At 32.6% G+C, this 18,475-nt stretch overlaps 1 protein-coding gene across 1 annotated transcript; it reads right to left on the minus strand.

Annotated features, from left to right (window-relative positions):
• Positions 1-984: 984 nt before the first annotated feature.
• Positions 985-14,437, minus strand: LOC143083654 (UDP-galactose translocator-like). The gene is made up of 3 exons (XM_076259939.1): positions 14,114-14,437; positions 12,962-13,551; positions 985-1,063 (listed from the first exon to the last, which is right to left on the minus strand). Exons 1-3 carry the CDS (start codon positions 14,435-14,437, stop codon positions 985-987), a joined length of 993 nt encoding a protein of 330 aa, XP_076116054.1.
• Between the last annotated feature and the right edge of the window lie 4,038 nt (positions 14,438-18,475).

The raw sequence follows: 18,475 nt of genomic DNA on the forward strand, positions 1-18,475 counted from the left end.
TTCTAGAATGACGCGGGTTTGCTGTTAAAATCAAAGTAACGTACGTATCAAACATTATTAAACATGCATGTAATGTAATTAAATTAATAAAATAACATAATAACAGTACATGCACATGTATGTTTAATTATAATACGTTATTTTGTTTCGCTACTACCAATCTCGCGTCATTCTGCAATCAACCTTAAATTCAAAATGAAATTTAACATTCTTGATGATGCAAGCTTCTACTACAACGTGCACAGGTAAAAAAAAAAGCTTGATAGAAATCGTGTTTTCATGTCATATATGAAAAAAGTAATTATAACTATTGATTTTAATATCATACATATTTATCTGTTTCAATCGTGCGGTTTTTATATATTCATATAATTATTTATTTGATATTCATTAGTATACTATCGATCATCCCGCGCGGAAGTCGTCCAGAACACAGCATTATTTTATTTAGGGGGTTCACTCGATAGACGCAAATTTTTATTAGTCTTAACTTCAAGGTTAATTGAGCAAATTTATTTAATAATTGTTTTTTACTTTTTTTTACTTCACACCGAGCTCATGAGAGTCTTATATCTGATCTTATTGCTGTGTCCACAATTGTTATTCTTCGTATTTCACCTGTATCGGTGTGGTCAACTCCATGTTTATATCACATGACATTTCCGCGGGAAATTCTTCTATTGAGACCGTACGAATGGATGTGAATTTGGATTAGTGCATACATATTGTGAAATATACAGTTCTCTGTGTATATATTTTGGATGAATTGATGATCACATTTTGTACAACATAGTTAGATATCAGGTTTGTACACATTTAGGATATTTAGTCTCTACTCTAGTCTATATTCAAAACAGAAGCCAGTGAACTGGTGAAGGGATACATGTGCTGCATAATCCCATCACATTTCAGGGACATTTCAACCAACAAAAAAACTATTAAAAGTTTCATCAGCTGACATATCTATTTTTATTTCATCTAATGTCAGTCATATCCACTGACAAAATCAGCAGAAACCGTGTATTCGTGAATTCCATGTCTTTCACCAGCTATGGACGATTCTCTATAACAATAAACATAGTATTTTAGGGGTTGTTTACATTTTGAGTCGTATAATAAATGTATGTTGGACGATTCCATATAACATTGTATTTTAGGGGTTGTTTACATTTTGAGTTTACCAATTACAAAACAAATATATACATGTACATGTATAGTCATAGAAGTTTGAAATCCTAGCAGTGACGGTGTAAAGATATGACAAACTCAACTATCACAGTAGAATCAAGAAATAGGGAGGTACACCCGAAGGTACACCCCACCCCATCCTTATTTTTATCTAGAAAAGGACGGAGAGGGGGGTAAGGTGGTTCTACGTTGACGAATTTCATTCATAAAAGTTGTTCTTATGGCAATGACACCCCCCCTACACACACACCCTTTATAAGTTTTTACCTTTATTTTAAAGCAGCAAAATGTCCCTCATTTAATAGGGGGGGAACTTTTCATGTCGGGACAGTTTTCCTCATATTTGAAGGCTGTATCATGTGTATGGTTGTCTATAATTGCTATGTCATCTGAACCTCTGTGGATAGTTGTCTCATCATGCTCATTGGCAATCATATTAAATATTATGCCAAAAAAAATATGTCTGTCTATGGTTACCCGACCCATCCTATTTTGAGTGCCGACCCTAAGTTATTTTATCTATCATAAAGCGAAAAATAAACTGAACTCGTGTCAAAAGTAAAGATAGTGTCGCCTTATTTCAATAAGTCCCCTGACTTAAAACAGACATATATTTTTTGTTGGCCTTACTGTTTGTAATTTTTATATGTCATGTATGTATCCACCCTAAAGAAAAGTTGTTTGGAATAAAATAAATCCCCTCCAGATCCTCCTTAATAAGTTGAAAAGGCTTTATTTACTTCTTACCTTCTTTAGAACGTTGTTTTTATTTGGGGTGGGGATTGGGGAGGGGTTGAACCTGTTGTTTATAAGTTGTAAATCAGGCCATTACTTTTTCTCAATTTAATTGTTGCGTATTTAACAAGTCTTGACTGTTTTTCCCCTGTTTTTTGAAGGCTGTATAGTTGCCTATATTTACTTTCACAAATTGTTATTCAAACCTTTGTGGATAGTCGTTTCATTGGCAATCATACCACATATACTTTGTTCTACAATGTATATGGGTTGCAGACCTGAAAAAGATGTCCAAAGTTGAATATGCTGCAAACTTCAAACAGCCTACTACAACTTATTTACATGTACCATGAAACTATTGATCAGAATTGAACTATACATGCATACATTTATAATTGATTTCATCCCAGTCCTCATGTACATTTTTACACTATAGCTATTAATCAACAGAACAAATGCAAATACTTAATAGTTTTGATGCCATGACAGTTTTTTTTTTTTTGGATAAATATATTAACTGTATCCCAATATGAACATGTTGGACTCTTCTACAGCAGAATATACAGTATAAGGTTTTCTCATTTGTATAGGCCTGTTTACAGGATGTATAATGGAATACTGTTGTCAGTCTGTCTGTCCGTCTGTTCTCAACATGTCAGACATTAGATTTAAAAGGCTTTGATAAAATTATATCTATCGACGTAAGCTCCTTTTTCTTTTTTTTTTTTTACAAATTTTAGAATTTATGTTTCCGAGTCCTAAAAAAAGGGGGATATTCCAGTTTTCAAACTTTAAGTCAAAAATGCTTTCAGCAATTCTCATGAAACATTGGTGAATTGCTGATATCTAGTGATGTAAGCTGTTGCCTGTAGATAGAATCTTATAAATTTAACATCGAAGTTATAGGGTTTTATAATTATATATTAAAAAGGGGGAATTTTCAAGTTTCTGATAATGTTATCAACTATTCCCATATACTTTGGTGCATTGTTTATATCTAATGATGTAAACTCCCTGTTTGATTTTCATAAATTTTTAATTTGACATTGAGAAGTAATTGAACTTCATTCTTAGTACATGTGACAAGCCTATCATGCGCTCATAGCCCAGCTGGTTATTGAAAGTAGAATGCCTATCGATGACTTTTAATTTCTTGCATCCATTTTATTTGAATTTTTAAGGAATAGTTGTTATTTATGTAAGCAAATCCCACATTGATGTATAACATACATGTACAATAATCAGACATCAACCCAAGCCAACCTGGATGTAATTAAAAGACATCTAGAGGTCAATACACAGTTTTGATCAAAAGACTAAATAATGAAAAATATAGCAAAGTTTTGAGAAGAATTATTATGAAATGTATTACATGTATTAGCAATATTTAGAATATGTCGTTTAAAATTTAGGTACCACCTATCATTTTAAAACTGGTATTTCGTTGCGGCTAGTCGATATCTGGAATCTTATTTTATCATGAAGTCAGATTTGAACATGGACTTTAGAAATGAAGGTGGAGTAAAGCCCGAATGTCAGTTTTAGTCTTATATTATATGTTTACATATATTATTGATTCAGTGGTGATGGTACATTTTTTGTAAATAGAAACTCACAAGTCTCAGATAAAATTTTACAGTTTTGAATGTTTCTTCATCACTTAACTAAAATTAGGAGGAGAAATGTTCTTATTTCCAACAGAGGGGCACTCAACCTATATATCAATTTGTGCATGAAGTGATTGATATTTGATAGACACTGAATGCTTTTATCTCAAATTTGTGAAAGTTTAAACAGGTATTTATACTTAAAATACAATAATAAAATTCATGTCTTTCACTTCAGGACTTCTGATCCAACCATGTATACGTAGTATGGCATGTTATTGAGATATGGTTTTGGTCGATGGATGTTTAGGAAGGACCTGTATATACGTAGTACAAAGTATATCACTGGATTGAGCTCTTTGTCCAAGTGTAATATGAAAGTTCTTAGCTTTGAGCTCAGTTCATTGTTATGCAATTCATTCTTTGGGAAATAAAGATTTGACAGACAACTCTCATGTACAAGGAATTATCAAAGTTGTATCTATTTTATGTACAATGTAAGTAATAGGGAGATAATAGCATTTTATTTAGATTTGAATCAAACATTTTTGTCCATAAGCCAAATTTATAAAAAAAAACACAAATTTACCAAACAACGCTACTCTTGCTACTACAAATATGATGCCTGATTGTTATGTTACACTTTATTTTATACATCTATACTGCCTACATGACACCTTAGTCCTGAGTGTAAATGGTCATTCAGTATGTTAAAAAAAAAATAAAAAAAATATAAAGCCTATTTGGCCTAATTGAATTCTACAATTATATTTCATTTTACATGTTCAACATTTATCATTCATTTGTTTATTTCTTAATTTTTGTGATTTAACAGCAATTATTAATTACTACAATACACTTTCATACCACAACAAAACTGCCCTACTGTATTGATATTACCTATATTTGTATCCATATCACAAAATGAATTGAAAAGAGAATATTTTTGCAATACCTTTTTCATATTGAATACTATAACTTTTTAGATCTTTAGAAATAATAAGTAGATGTTCATCCTTGGCAAATCCAGGGGTTGGAACCCCTCCTTCTTTTTGGCTGATCAATGCATTTGAATGGGGAAATATAGTTGGAACCCCTCCTTTTGTCCTGGGTTGGGAAACCCCTCCCTCTTTTTTAAATGGCTGGATCTGCCCCCTGTTCATATCCACTTGAAATTTTATCAGATGACTTCTGGAGCAGTTATATTTTTTATGAGTCTTTGAAGCATGCTCACAAAGGTTCTTTTGATGATATCATTTTCATACTGGACAATTTTATTTGTTTTGCTTTGACCTGCTTTGGAGGAAATATTTTCAAATAATTGATATAAAATAACACAGAAATTTAGAAATTACTCTCTAGCTCATCTAGCCCCAAACATCATGACAGGCATTTTTATTACCAATGTCCTCTAAACTGAGTAAACTAATTCCTAAAACAATTAAATGTCTTCTAATCTGAGAAACAATTTCGACATTAAAACGAAATCTTTGACCTATGATCATGATGATCCTCCACAAAGTAATATAAATAGAACTATACAAATACATTTGTAGTAAGCAAATACATGTTTTCAGATACCATCTACCATATAAAAAAAATTATCACATCATGAAAAAATGAACCGGTTATGTGTTCCTCTCCTAGCTTCAAAATGTATCCCAAATGAAAGATGTGGAACATATTCTATCATACTCATTTGGCAATTAATACAATTAGTGTCTCTTCCATGCCAGTTTTGAACATAAAAAGCTAAATATTAAATAAACAACTCTCCTAGTGCTCAGATTGGTTGTCATATTGTGCAACACAGTTAAAAATATGGGAAAATATAGAACTTCTTTTGTCATACAAAACACTGTCAAACATCAAAACATACTATCCACACTGATCTGTGTCCACACTTGTATTATACTTAATATATAGTTGATGTTTACGATTTTAAACAATATAGTATATACAACGTTGGTAATAAGGACATGTGCTTGTTTTTTGTATACTTTTTTTTATGTCGACTTTTAATTATATCAGTCGTTTGTAATTAATTACGGTATTGAAACATATAATTATTTGTTTGTATTTTATTATGCCCGCGTCACACTGTCCCGATTTTTATATACGATGGACATCCGAATGCGAAAATTGTAAGTTCGTACGAAGTTGGTCCCGATCTCGTTAAAATACCAAAAAGTGACCGAAGCAAGTACGATGAATAACGAAGTCTATACGATGGTGCCGAAATTATATACGATAGCAAAAGATGGACATACGAAGGTTAACCGAAGACGGGTATTTAAGCTTCATATCTCAGCCGAAGCCTACACGATGGATCAGGAAGGCTACACGATGGATTACGAAGGCTACACGATGGATTACGATGATGGCGCGATGGCCATACGATGTCTAAAAGATACGAACAGAATTTCGACAACATATCGTTTCTGTACAAGTCTGCCATGCATGGCGGGAAATCGATCTTTTTGTCTAATTCTTACAAAACTTAGTTTATTATCCCCTCGCCTACTACATGTAAGTTGCGTGTAGATACAATTGTTATGGACACTCTAGAACCAAAATACTCAAAACTTGGTATGGTGTTACTCGTTAAAAATATCTTAAGCGCTATTGACTTTAAAGTTCAAAGGTCAAGGTCACAGTGGCAGTTGTATTACAAGGCAATATCGCCCTTGTGGACACTCTAAAACCAATATGCTTCAAAAGATTTTAACCACATTTGGTATATTGTTCCTCCTTGTAATGATCTGACATTTTTTACGTTCAAGACCAAAGGTCAAGGTCATGCAGATGGACTTGTTTTTTCTCCTTGAAATAGCATAATACACAGGAAATTGGTTGCTCATTTTTAACCTGCTGGTTCTAAAGTCCAGTTACTGAATGTTATGGTTGATTTCTAAAAAATTAGTTTATGTATCAAATATGCATATTCAATTTACAATTTTCTGCATGTGTCATATACAAATATAGTGTCCATATTTGTCCCCAATATGGTACATACGAGGGGATGCCACGCTCGGCATTGCCTTGTTTGAACTGTAAAATGTGTGCACTAGTCTGAATAATCACCCATAATTATGCCCATGTTTACTGATCTATCTTAAAGGTAAGGTAATGGGTTCGTTGGTCCCTTTTAAGAAGAAAAAAAAGAGCTCTTTCCAGGAGAATATCATAATAATATAGACAAAAGGAAGGATGTGGGGAAAGCAACAAATGCGGAAAAATATGACATATAGAAAACAAAATGGTTATGGAGTAAACATTCGTGTGACAACAACTCAGACGATACATAAAAAATCAGAAAAAGTTGGTTTCCCTATATACGTGTACCTGCAGTGTTGGTGTACGAGGCGCGTTTATGATTTTCATTATGTCACTTGATATGAAAAATTGACAAAAAATAATATTTTACTTGTAAAAGTAAATCCTGAGCCTTTAATAACTGCTCTTCTTGTTCCATTTGAATTAATAGAAACAACGCTGTCGCCTTTCTTGTTCTCATAGAATCATATGATATGAGCTCCATATTTTGTGAACGTCTTTCTTAACTGTCGTATTAGACTGACCAGTGCATATCGCGCATGGCACTTTAAATGTATTTTAGCGCAAAAAACTTAACTTTTACATTTAGCTGGATTTATTGCCGTCGTAGTTCCATCTTGTCGCCTTCGTACTCTTATTCGATGGCAACACGACGGGATTACGAGGTCTTCACGAAGTCGTGTTGCCATCGTACGACCTTCGGGTATCTTCGTGATTCATTCGTATAGACATCGCAATGTCAAAACTGCCCGATGGAAACGATGGAAACACGAATGCAATACGATGTGCAAAGATGCATTCCCGGTGACATTACGATGGCGAGGATGGTGATACGAACTCAATACGAACCCTCAACATCGGACGCACCTTCGGTGATTTTTTAACATGTTAAAAAATTTAGAACCCTTCCCGAAGTTGTCCCCGAAGGCTAGAAAAAGTGGCCGATGGTTAAAGAAGGTTAAAGATGGCACTACGAATAGCCCGATCTGGATACGATCAGTCCCGATTTTGAAAATTTCCCTTATCGTGTTGCCATCGGCGTAAAAATCGGGACAGTGTGACACGGGCATTAAGGAGTGTAATAAAGATGAGCCTCATAAACATATTGTATTAAATTGATTTTGATGACATATTTTTTTACAAACATCCTTATCCTTGAATGTAATGATTTGTTTACAATGTACCAGCCACACAACTGTTATATAAATTTGAGAAAGTAAATTTACAGATCTAACATTGTTGGGTTGATGTTTAGACGAGTTGTATATATATATATATACATGCTTAAGTGTAGAGAACGTCTGTGTGGAATTTATTTTAGAGAAACAATCCTTTTTGGCCAACAGTACAACCTTCACTCCTGCATGGAATTTATATCGAGGGGAAAACTGTATTAACCAAAGGGTATATGGAACACTGATGGCCAATTATATTTTCAGATAAAAGTAATAATATTAATATAAGTTAAACTCATAAGAATGAAAATAATTAGATTAGTATAAAACTTATGTTGTAAAGGTAACCCGTGACCACATAATTCTGTTCCTCGAAAACTATGTTTGAAAAAATATATAATGTATTTGGAAAGAAACATTGATATGCAATTCTACTTAGTATAATTCCAATGATCAACTTGGAAGAAAAGTATCCCTCTTGTAACCTGAAGTCTGCAGTTTTCTGCGTTATGTATTGTGAACCGTTATTTGTTTGTTTGTCGTAGTCCTTTGAATCATGGTGAAGTCTGACTTCTTTGGGCCCATTGCTTATTTTATAAATCACTATTTCTTTTTAACCCTATAAAATTGCCATCATATGACTTAAATATCTTTGCCATGCCAGTAATATGACAGTTGTTTACCAATCGTTTTGATGTGGTTTTTTTTTGCCACCTGGAAAGGGACTTTCAGTTTCGAGTTTTCCTTGAAGTTCGGTATTTTTTGTTATAACACGTCAAATAAAACTTATGTTATTCCAACTAAAAGGGCTACGGAAAGAATACAAGTTAGAGAAAAGTAAAAGAATCTTTATAAACACTAAAACAAAGAAAGCTTAAACTAACGGAGAACCCTCTTGCATGTGTCAACCATTATATACAGAACCCCAATATCAAAATCTTCCAATAAAATAATCCCCCTGTTCTGTGAACGAGATTACGGGCTGACAATAATTCAAAGCAAAACATTAAAAAACAAGAATGAGTACATAGTACACGGATTCCCCACTCACATTATCATTTTTTTATGTTCAGTGGGTCAAAAATCTTATTGGCATTTAGATTGGAAAGATCCTATCATGGGGAACATGTATACTAAATTTCAAGTTGATTGGACTTCAACTTCTTCAAAAACTACCTTGACCAAAAATTTAACCTGAACCTTGCACTATCATTTTGTATGTTTAGTGGACCGTGAAATTGGGGTAAAAAATCTAAGTTGGCATTTAAATTAGAAAGATCATATCATAGGATACATGAATACTAAGTTTCAAGTTGATTGGACTTCAACTTCATCAAAAACTACCTTGACCAAAAACTTCAACCTGAAGAGGGACAGACGGACGAACGGACGAACAAACGAACGGACGGAGGCACAGACCAGAAACCTTAATGCCCGTCTTCTATCGTAGGTGGGGCATAAAAATGAGTAAAACAAAGGATTTCCTTTTTAAACAGATTCTATGTTCACATGTTTTATAATAAAACTTTGCCATCTTAGTTAAACATATTCAACTGTGAAAAAAGTGATATACCAGATGACTTAAATATCTTTGCCATGTTAGTTATATGACAGTTGTTTTCCAATCGTTTGATGTGTTTGAGCGTTTTATTTTGCCTAGTAAGGGACTTTCTGTTTTAAATTTTCCTTGGAGTTCGGTATTTTTTGTTCTTATACATTTGTGTGCTGTTGTTCGTTGTTACAAAACTGTCGACTGACATTGATCGTTTTTTCTTGTTTGTGCTTTTATTTTAAGAATTGAAAGGTTCTTTTTGTAAATTTATTAAGGTGTAAAATCGGTGACCTAAGTACATTTTGCATGAAGCGCAGAGGCGCTTTATTCTAAAAATGTACGCACGATCAACATTTTTACATCTCAATAAAATTTCTAAAAGAAGCACGCAGTGCTTATTATTATATGTTTTTGCTAGGATTATGAAATAAACTCCTCATATATAACAAGGATTGAAATTATGTATTTGCCCAATACGATTTCTATCAAGTTTTATCTTTTATTTACCTGTGTACTTTACTGCTGAAGTTGGTATCATCATGAATGTTACAAGTAATTTAGAAATGAATGTTGATTTCAGAATGATGCGAGATTCCTGTTAGCCAATCATAATAACGTATTATAATGAAATAAATATGTAGCATGTGTAATGTAATATTTGCAGTATTAAGTTCTGTTGTTGAACACATCCTATCATTAGCCGTAACTTGTGTAGTGCCGATTTCAGTCATGATTCTTCTGCTAGAACTTTTTATTTTGCAATTAAAGCACATTCCTGTTAAAAAATGTCTGTCCGTATAATTTGAACAGGCTCGCGCATTACTTTCCAATTGAGATATATGTAAAAAGGAAAAAAAAAATACTGAACTCCGAAGAAACTTTAAAACGGAAAGTCCCAAATCAAATGGCAAAATTAAAAGCTGAAACGTCTGGCGTATTGAATCATGAGCCTGGTACCTTTGATATCTATTTACACCACTGGGTCGATGCAACTTCTAGTGGACCTTTCGTCGTCAATGTTATCACCAACCCAGTAGTCAGCACTTCGGTGTTGACATGAATATCAATTATAAAATCGTTTTTATAAATTTCCTGTTTACAAAAGTATAAATGTTTTGAAATACTAAGGGTGTTCTTATCCAAGGCATAGATTACCTCAGCCATATCCGGCTTCCTTTATCAATAAAAACAGACGATGAAATTGCATATTAGAATTGAAATTGCGTTTAACACCAATCAGTCAAATAATTATATTCAATTTATTTGTTTCATTCAATCAATAACCTTGTCTTTTATTATCTGTTGTTCTATTACTTTGAAATAGAACGATTATCGGTTGACATAACCATTAATGTAAAAATATTTGTGCAAATAAATATTATGAAATGTCTATTGTCAAATTGTGAAAAAACTTGTCTCTTGTGGAATACAAAAAGTTTGACCTCAAAATGTCATTGGTTTTGGATCGTTGGAATGCTGTCTCTTGGATGTTTTTCACAAGGCTTCCTTGTTCATATTCTATTTCATGATGTTATAAATGTTTTGAATCGACACTTGATCATAAAAATAGTCTTGAAGGATTACGAAAAATTTATATGTGAAGTAATCATTGTAAATGATTTTGCATAAAAGGAGTTATATGAATTTATGTGTTGTTAAGGAAATTAATCCTACCGTAAAAGAAAATTAAAAAGATATAAAAAAATAAATAATTATACACAAATTAATGACGATAGGAATCAAATTCCTCATGAACACCTTAGTTTATGTCATTGCAAAGTCATTTGGTCGTTGACTTCAAGTACCGTTATGCTCTTCAACTTTGTACTTTATTTGGCTTTTTAAACTTTTTTGGATTCGATCGTCACTGATGAGTCTTTTGTAGACGAAACGCGCGTCTGGCGTATTAACAAAATTTAGTCCTGGTATCTATGATGAGTTTATTTATTATAAAACATAAAAGGAGATGTTGTCCTCCACCAATGAAAACTGACCACCACAAAATAGAACAATAGTCTTGAGAGTGGCGTTAAACACCAATCAATCAATAAATCAATCAATACCATGAAAAAAGTCACGATAACCATTTTCTTTTTATTTTTTCTTAAATTAGTTTTCTTTTTTTTATAACCAGAATCAATTAGGAAGCCGCTTATATCATCCAATCAAGCCAGCAGCAAACTTTTTTTTCTAGCAACCAATTTTTATGATATGTAGAAAAAAACTTTAAACTGTATGAGACTAAAACGTTCCAAAAAAATCCTAAAATACCAGATTGCTTTCTCCTCTCCATTTACAGCGGAATTCGACATTTAACGTCTTGTCGTGAAGATTATAAGCAGATTATTATAAATCTTCTGAGGCAAAATGTTACATTCAAATTAAAAGTAACGGAATAAATTTTTGTTGCTACCATTAACGATATTTTACCTACAGCTAGTAAAGACAATATAACTATTCGAGTACACCTACAAGGATGTAATTATTCTTTGGTTAAGTTACATAACAATTATCTTTAAAATCTGAACATATACATCTGGCTATTCACATAATAACTTCCATTTTCTACAACTGAATTAAGAAAAAAAAGGGATGGTATAGGAAATCTTTTCAGATCGAGTTGGATAACTAAACGATTAATTGGAGAAAACAGAAAATGCCAGAAGACGATCTCATTTCACAGGAGTTGAAATAAGGAAATGATTTTTTGTGAAATAAAAAGACTTTGTAGTTTAAAAAAAGATTTGAAATGTGTTCTTTCGATTTATATCTTGGATATGAAGAATAAGTCTTTTAGTTTGTGTTAATAGTATTCCATATATGGCACAAACAACGTCATTATGAAAACCAATACAAAATATAGGTATTATTAGCGGCTGAATATTTGAAATAGTACCCTTTATATATTTATTTTATTCTTTGCTACTTTCAGTTTTATAGTGAAAAAAAACTGACATTTTTCATAACAAACCTTTTTTTTATATTTGTTCGTCTATAAATCTTGGAATTATATTAAGAAACTAAGTTCCCAGCTCCCTTAGGCAATGATGACCTGAGATGGATTTAGCAATCATTGTAGGTCAACTTCTGTAATAAAGCTGTTTCAACTGTATTGGTTGTCATACGTCATTTAACTTCGAGCGTTCATGGTGAAGGTGAATTCAGAAAATCACTTCGGACGCATGCAATAAATAAAGTGCTGTTTTCATTTTATATACACTTGTCTGTACTGCTGGTAGTGGACTAGCATGCACCGAAATGACCATTAGCTCAGTAGTCAGTTCTTCGGTCTTGACATGAATTAAACTAACATATGCGTTGGGACCCTTTATAGCTTGCTGTTCGATGTGAGCCAGGGCTCCACGTTGAAGGAACTTACTCTGACATATAATGGTTTACTTATACAAATTGTGACTTGGATGGACGGCTGTCTCGTTGGCACTCATACCTCATCTTCTGATATCTTTATTTGATAAATTGTCCGTTTATAATAAAAAAAAAAAAGAGGTTAAACTAGTTACTAGTATTTAAAATTGATAAATTAAGTATCTCGTTTGGGTAAATCCGATAATCCAAGAATCTATATAGATAAATAATTCTGAGATGGTTATTCTAAATGATGTTATTTCACGGAGCATTTACTATACATGAAGACGGATAATACAACAAGCAAAGCCCCAATAGTGAATTCTTTTGTCAAATGAAAATCAAAAAGATATACTGAAATTATACAAGATAAAACAATAGCACCGGAAGTGGCAAAGCCTTTCAATATATTGTTTGCATATTTTACAACGACTGCAGTACACAACCCACCAAACGATTGTAAAAATATAACAAACCACACAACACTATAGTAGCCATGAAAAAATCCTTTCTCAATTACTTTGATCCCATCTTTGAAGCCCATTGTAATGAATCCGACGGCTATTCCGAACATCCCAAGTTGAACATTTCTCAACCAAATCGATTTTTTGGTTCCTTTCAAAATCTTTTCAAAGTAAACACCAGAGAAACCCGAAAGACAGCACGATGTAACGACACAGATTATACCAAGTACTCGATTTTTGTCCTCGTCAAGAGTTACTCCTTTTGTAGATTTTGTTGATGGTAAAAGTACCACTGACACGCCTACAAATAAAATACACAAGGATATCCATTGAAGCCTTGAAATCTTCGTCTTTAACATAATGACAGAACAAATCGCTGTGGTGAAGATCTTCAGTTGATATGTTACCTAAAAAGAGGAGGGTAAAGTGGTTTTTAATCCTGATACGCATATTGTAATTAAGAATTTGATAATTAGTAAATACGAATTATTGAAAATATTATATAAATTGTAACTTAATGAAATGAAAGTCAGTAAAATACTAAAAAAGTCAAAATGATTTTACATACTGGAGAAACGAGCTATTCAGATTAAAAACTAAAGAAATATCGAGAGACAAAAATGAGAGTTAATAAGATGATACCGGTTATACTATTAACTAGATGATACCGGTAATACTATTAATTACATTTTCAAAGCTACTTTAAAATATGTGTGTGTAAAATGCTATACCTGTATAGCTAGCAGATATCAATGTTTGATGGCCTCCAACAAAATTATATTAAAATAGCTAATATCCCTTAGTTTAGACAATATTTTATTTTCAAAAAGTGCACGGAATATAATTATACAATTAAATACAACTTATATCCCTTAACGTTATTACAAAAGGGGAATATCTTTAACTATAAAACATTCACAGGTTTATAGACAATTAAATACACTTTAATTTTGGAAGTAAAGCTAGTACCTGACACGTAGCTGCATCAAGATTTGAAACTGCAACATAGAACAGATTGTTTTGGAAGACATATATAATGGCAGGGATGGACATACGTATGCAGTCCACAGGCTGGTCAATAATATTTTTCACCAAATGGTGAACTGATTTTGGTACACTCTTTTCTTGGTAAAGGATGATGGCAAATGAAGCCATCATTTTAAACGCCTCGCACTGGATAACAGCTGTGGATGCAATGAACATGTCACCTTTCTGAGTCCTCACATAACGCATCACCATGATCACAAGTGTCGTCTGCACTGCGAGTAAAACCAAACTTAGATATTTCAACATTTTTGTCTTCCTTTTAGGTGTTGAAGAATTTGACAATACTTCATATTGATATAAAGTTTCCTTGTCTAAAATATATCAAAGTTTTATTAAAACTACAGTTCTACACTTTACATAAAAAAATAAAAAAAAGAAGGAAAAGCAGCTCGTATTTTGACAGACCGTTTAGTGTTATGTGTTTATATGACTTTTTTGTATTTACAATGTAAGAGGTACGTCAATATACTCTCACGGACCATATATTATTCCAATTTGGTTTCTGTAATTTGATCAAGAATCTGATACCGTTATCTAGTAGAGGCCACTGCTGATGGAGTATTCTTCTCCGATCGAGAGTATCACCAAACAGTAGTCCGTACGTATGTGTTGGCATGAGTTAAATAAATGATATGGTCATAATTACAAATAAAAATTATATTTATTCGAAATACAAAATATTTTCTATCCAAGGATAGAATACCTTAGCTATATTTGGTAGAACCTTTCGGAATGATTGTTCCTCAATTCTTTTCAACATCGTATTTTTTTTTGCCTTTTTAACTTTCTTTTATAGTCAAGCGTTACTGGTTAGTCTTTTGTGCGTCTGGTGAAGACTACCGGTTACACTGGTTCTAGAGTAAATCTTTGTTAAAATAAAAATGCCATGCCCTCTGTATTTTGCAAAGGATTAGTGCGGCTTCTGTCAATATACACTTTTTGGATATAGAACCACCAAAATAATCCAATAGTGCTGTCAAATTAAGGATGAACTGAGAATACAAAACCCTACAGTGCTTGCAAATTTCGGTTGAAATGCTTAGAACCTGACGTAATGTCCTGGTTATTTACAGTACAAGAATTTGAAGGACATGTTCTGCGATTTGCCGGTATTTTCTTTGAATCCACTGTCTTGTCCAATCACACGAAAAAAGTTCTTCGAAATGAGTTTATTTCCACTTTCGAAAGACTTGTTTCTAGATTGGTCATATCGTTTTGATCTATTCCCCTTTTCAGATTTACTGACGATAGTGGGGCGCAAATAAGGAGCGTCATCTTATCACCAACCAAATTCAATTTAATTTAGTCGCCAATTTCAAGAATTGTTGCTCCTCAATCCTCAATCATAAGGCCTGTTGGCACAACTTATCCAAATTTGCAGGTTTTCTCTTTAGTGCGTTTTAGCGGTCCTTTTCTCCTTGGCTATATTTACCTACAGTTAATGATTTATAATTAATCAGTTTCCCTGTCCTTGAAATCGTCTTAGACCTTTTGACTTTGAATATGTATTGGTTGCGATATCCCTGTCATTGAAAAGGAATCTGGAGTCAACACATCTGTTGATTTAACTGTTTGTTTAAAGCAGCTTTTTAAATTTTTGATTGATAACATTGACTTTTACGATACTGCACCAACAGCAGACAATTCAGTACATGCACTTGATTCGTTCACCTATTGGACTGTCTCAAATCATTATGGAAAAAGTAAAATCACAAAAATAATTAACTCAGAGGAAAATCTAATCGGAAAGTCCATAATCACATGGCAAAATCAAATGACAAAACACATTAAAAACGAATGGACAAGAACTGTCTTATTCTTGACTTAGTACAGGCATTTTCAAATGTAGAAAATGGTGGATTAAACCTGGTTTTATAGCGCTAAACCTCTGACTTTGATGACAGTCTCATCAAATTCCGTTATATTTACAATGATGCGTGAACTAAACAGACATAATAAATAAAATAATCAAAATATGGGTACAGCAGCCATCATCGTGTAACAATTTTAAAAGGAACAATTTAACAGAACACAAAAGTATCTTTCCACAAACACATTCATTGAGAGCCTGTATCGGACATCATACACGTATCAGATAAATATATACATATATAAATGTGACCAACACCGAATGTCGTAAAAGACAAAATAAAAAAAAATATATCGAACTCAAAAAATATATTCAAACCGGAAAGTCTCTAATTTGCATGTACCTTCTGTACTGAAACATTAAAATCTCAAACTTTGCATAGTACAATAAAATCGAAACAGTACAAACGGCAAAAACTCGAACCCATGCATCTAACACCAAAAACTATGGAAATAAGTACTATTGTAGAACTAACTATATATAAGTCATACAAATAGTAACGAAAATTAAAAAAAAAAATCAAAATTGATGAACTAAATTCAGTATGTTTTTTTTTTAATGTTTTCATACCAAGAATCAATATCATAACAAGATGCAAGAGACCATTACTTCATCTTCAAGTGAGATTTCAAATGAAACTGAAAATGATTTATTTCACATCTCAAAACTTGCGAAGCCGTACAAATTATGGTATCGTTACCTTAAACAAGCGCCTAATATCTTTATTTAAAGGCTCTGAGCACTTTGATTCAACTACCTTGCTATTTTTTGAAAAAGAAAAAAATGATATCTGAAAAAATTAAGCTGCGTATGGCTGTTGTTACATCATTCCCATAAAGTTTAAATCCTTTGGCGTTAAAGATTATCAGACAGGGTTTTTGGAAATTGACCATGATAAAGAAACAACGCCTGATATCTGTCTTCAGTTTTCAGTAAAATTCAAATGAGGATCATCTGTAGAAAGCAAACACAACTTCTATGACAAGTAAATCAAAAGGAGTTTCAAAATATGGCCGTGTTCACATTGAGCTAAACTCGATGTGGTGTTATTGTAGTCTTCATTTAAACTCGATAACCTCCCCAAAAATCAATGTTTGTATGTAGTTTAAAACAGGTTTTGATTACACGTAGTCAATGTCAATGTAGACCAATGTGTTGGTTAAGTGTTGATTAAACACGATATTAAAACGTGGATATTATTGTGAATACTGAAGGAAAAAGTTTAATTACAAAAATACTGAACTTAAAAAATTCAACACGGAAAGTCAAAAGCTTAAACACATCAAACGAATGGATAACAACTGTCATAACCCTGAATGGTACAGGCATTTTCTTATTTAGACAATGGTGGATTAAACCTGGTTTTATAGCTAGCTGAACTTTTCACTTATATGACAGTCGCATTGAATTCCATTATTTGACAACAATGAGTGAAAAAAACATAAAAGGTAAAAATGTCAAATATATGGGTACAGCAGTCAACATAATCGTAATGACTATAAAATCAAACAAACATGTAACAAATGACGCACAAAAAGGGATATAGACAAAGCACATTAGCAAAAATAAAAGATAAGACTACAAATATTTACAGTAGCATAATAACATAATGACGGGATGTATAAGTACAGAGCCACGTCATTTGTATCAAAGAAATGAAAAATGCATATAAACAAAGCACATTAGCAAAAATGAAAGACAAGAATACAAAAACTATAATATGTATTAAAATAACACAAAAATGCAAATAGACAATTAAAGAACATTATCAAAAATGAAAGACAATACAAAATTTGTTATAGAAAAATAACACAATGAAGGGATAAATAAGTACAGAGTCACGTCTAATGGATATCATCGAAAAACAGACTATTTTGGGATGTACAAGTACCCGGCCACGTTCACTTGTATTTATAGTATTTGTATTTTTATCCTTCTGATGAGTTGAGCCTTTTTCAACTGATTTATGTAGTTCGTTATTATGTTTTACTGTGTCACCAGTGTCCGAGGTTAGGGGAGGGTTGGGATCCTTCTAGCATGTTTAACCCTGCCACATTCTCTATGTATGTGCCTGTCCCAAGTCAGGAGCCTGAAATTCAGTGGTTGTCGTTTGTTTATGTGTTACAAATTTGTTTTTCGTTCATTTTTTGTACATACTATAGGCCGTTAGTTTTCTCGTTTGAATTGTTTTACATTGTCATTTCGGGGCCTTTTATAGCTGACTATGCGGTATGGGCTTTGCTCATTGTTGAAGGCCGTACGGTATTGTTATTAATTTCTGTGTCATGTTGGTCTCTTGTGGAGAGTTGTCTCATTGGCAATCATACCACATCTTTTTTTTTTTTTTTTTTTATATAAACAATTAAAGTAATATTCATAAAGACAAATAAAAGAATAACATAACACGTTATTAA

This window comes from Mytilus galloprovincialis, chromosome 1, assembly GCF_965363235.1.
Source record: "Mytilus galloprovincialis chromosome 1, xbMytGall1.hap1.1, whole genome shotgun sequence".
Lineage (NCBI taxonomy): Eukaryota > Metazoa > Mollusca > Bivalvia > Mytilida > Mytilidae > Mytilus > Mytilus galloprovincialis.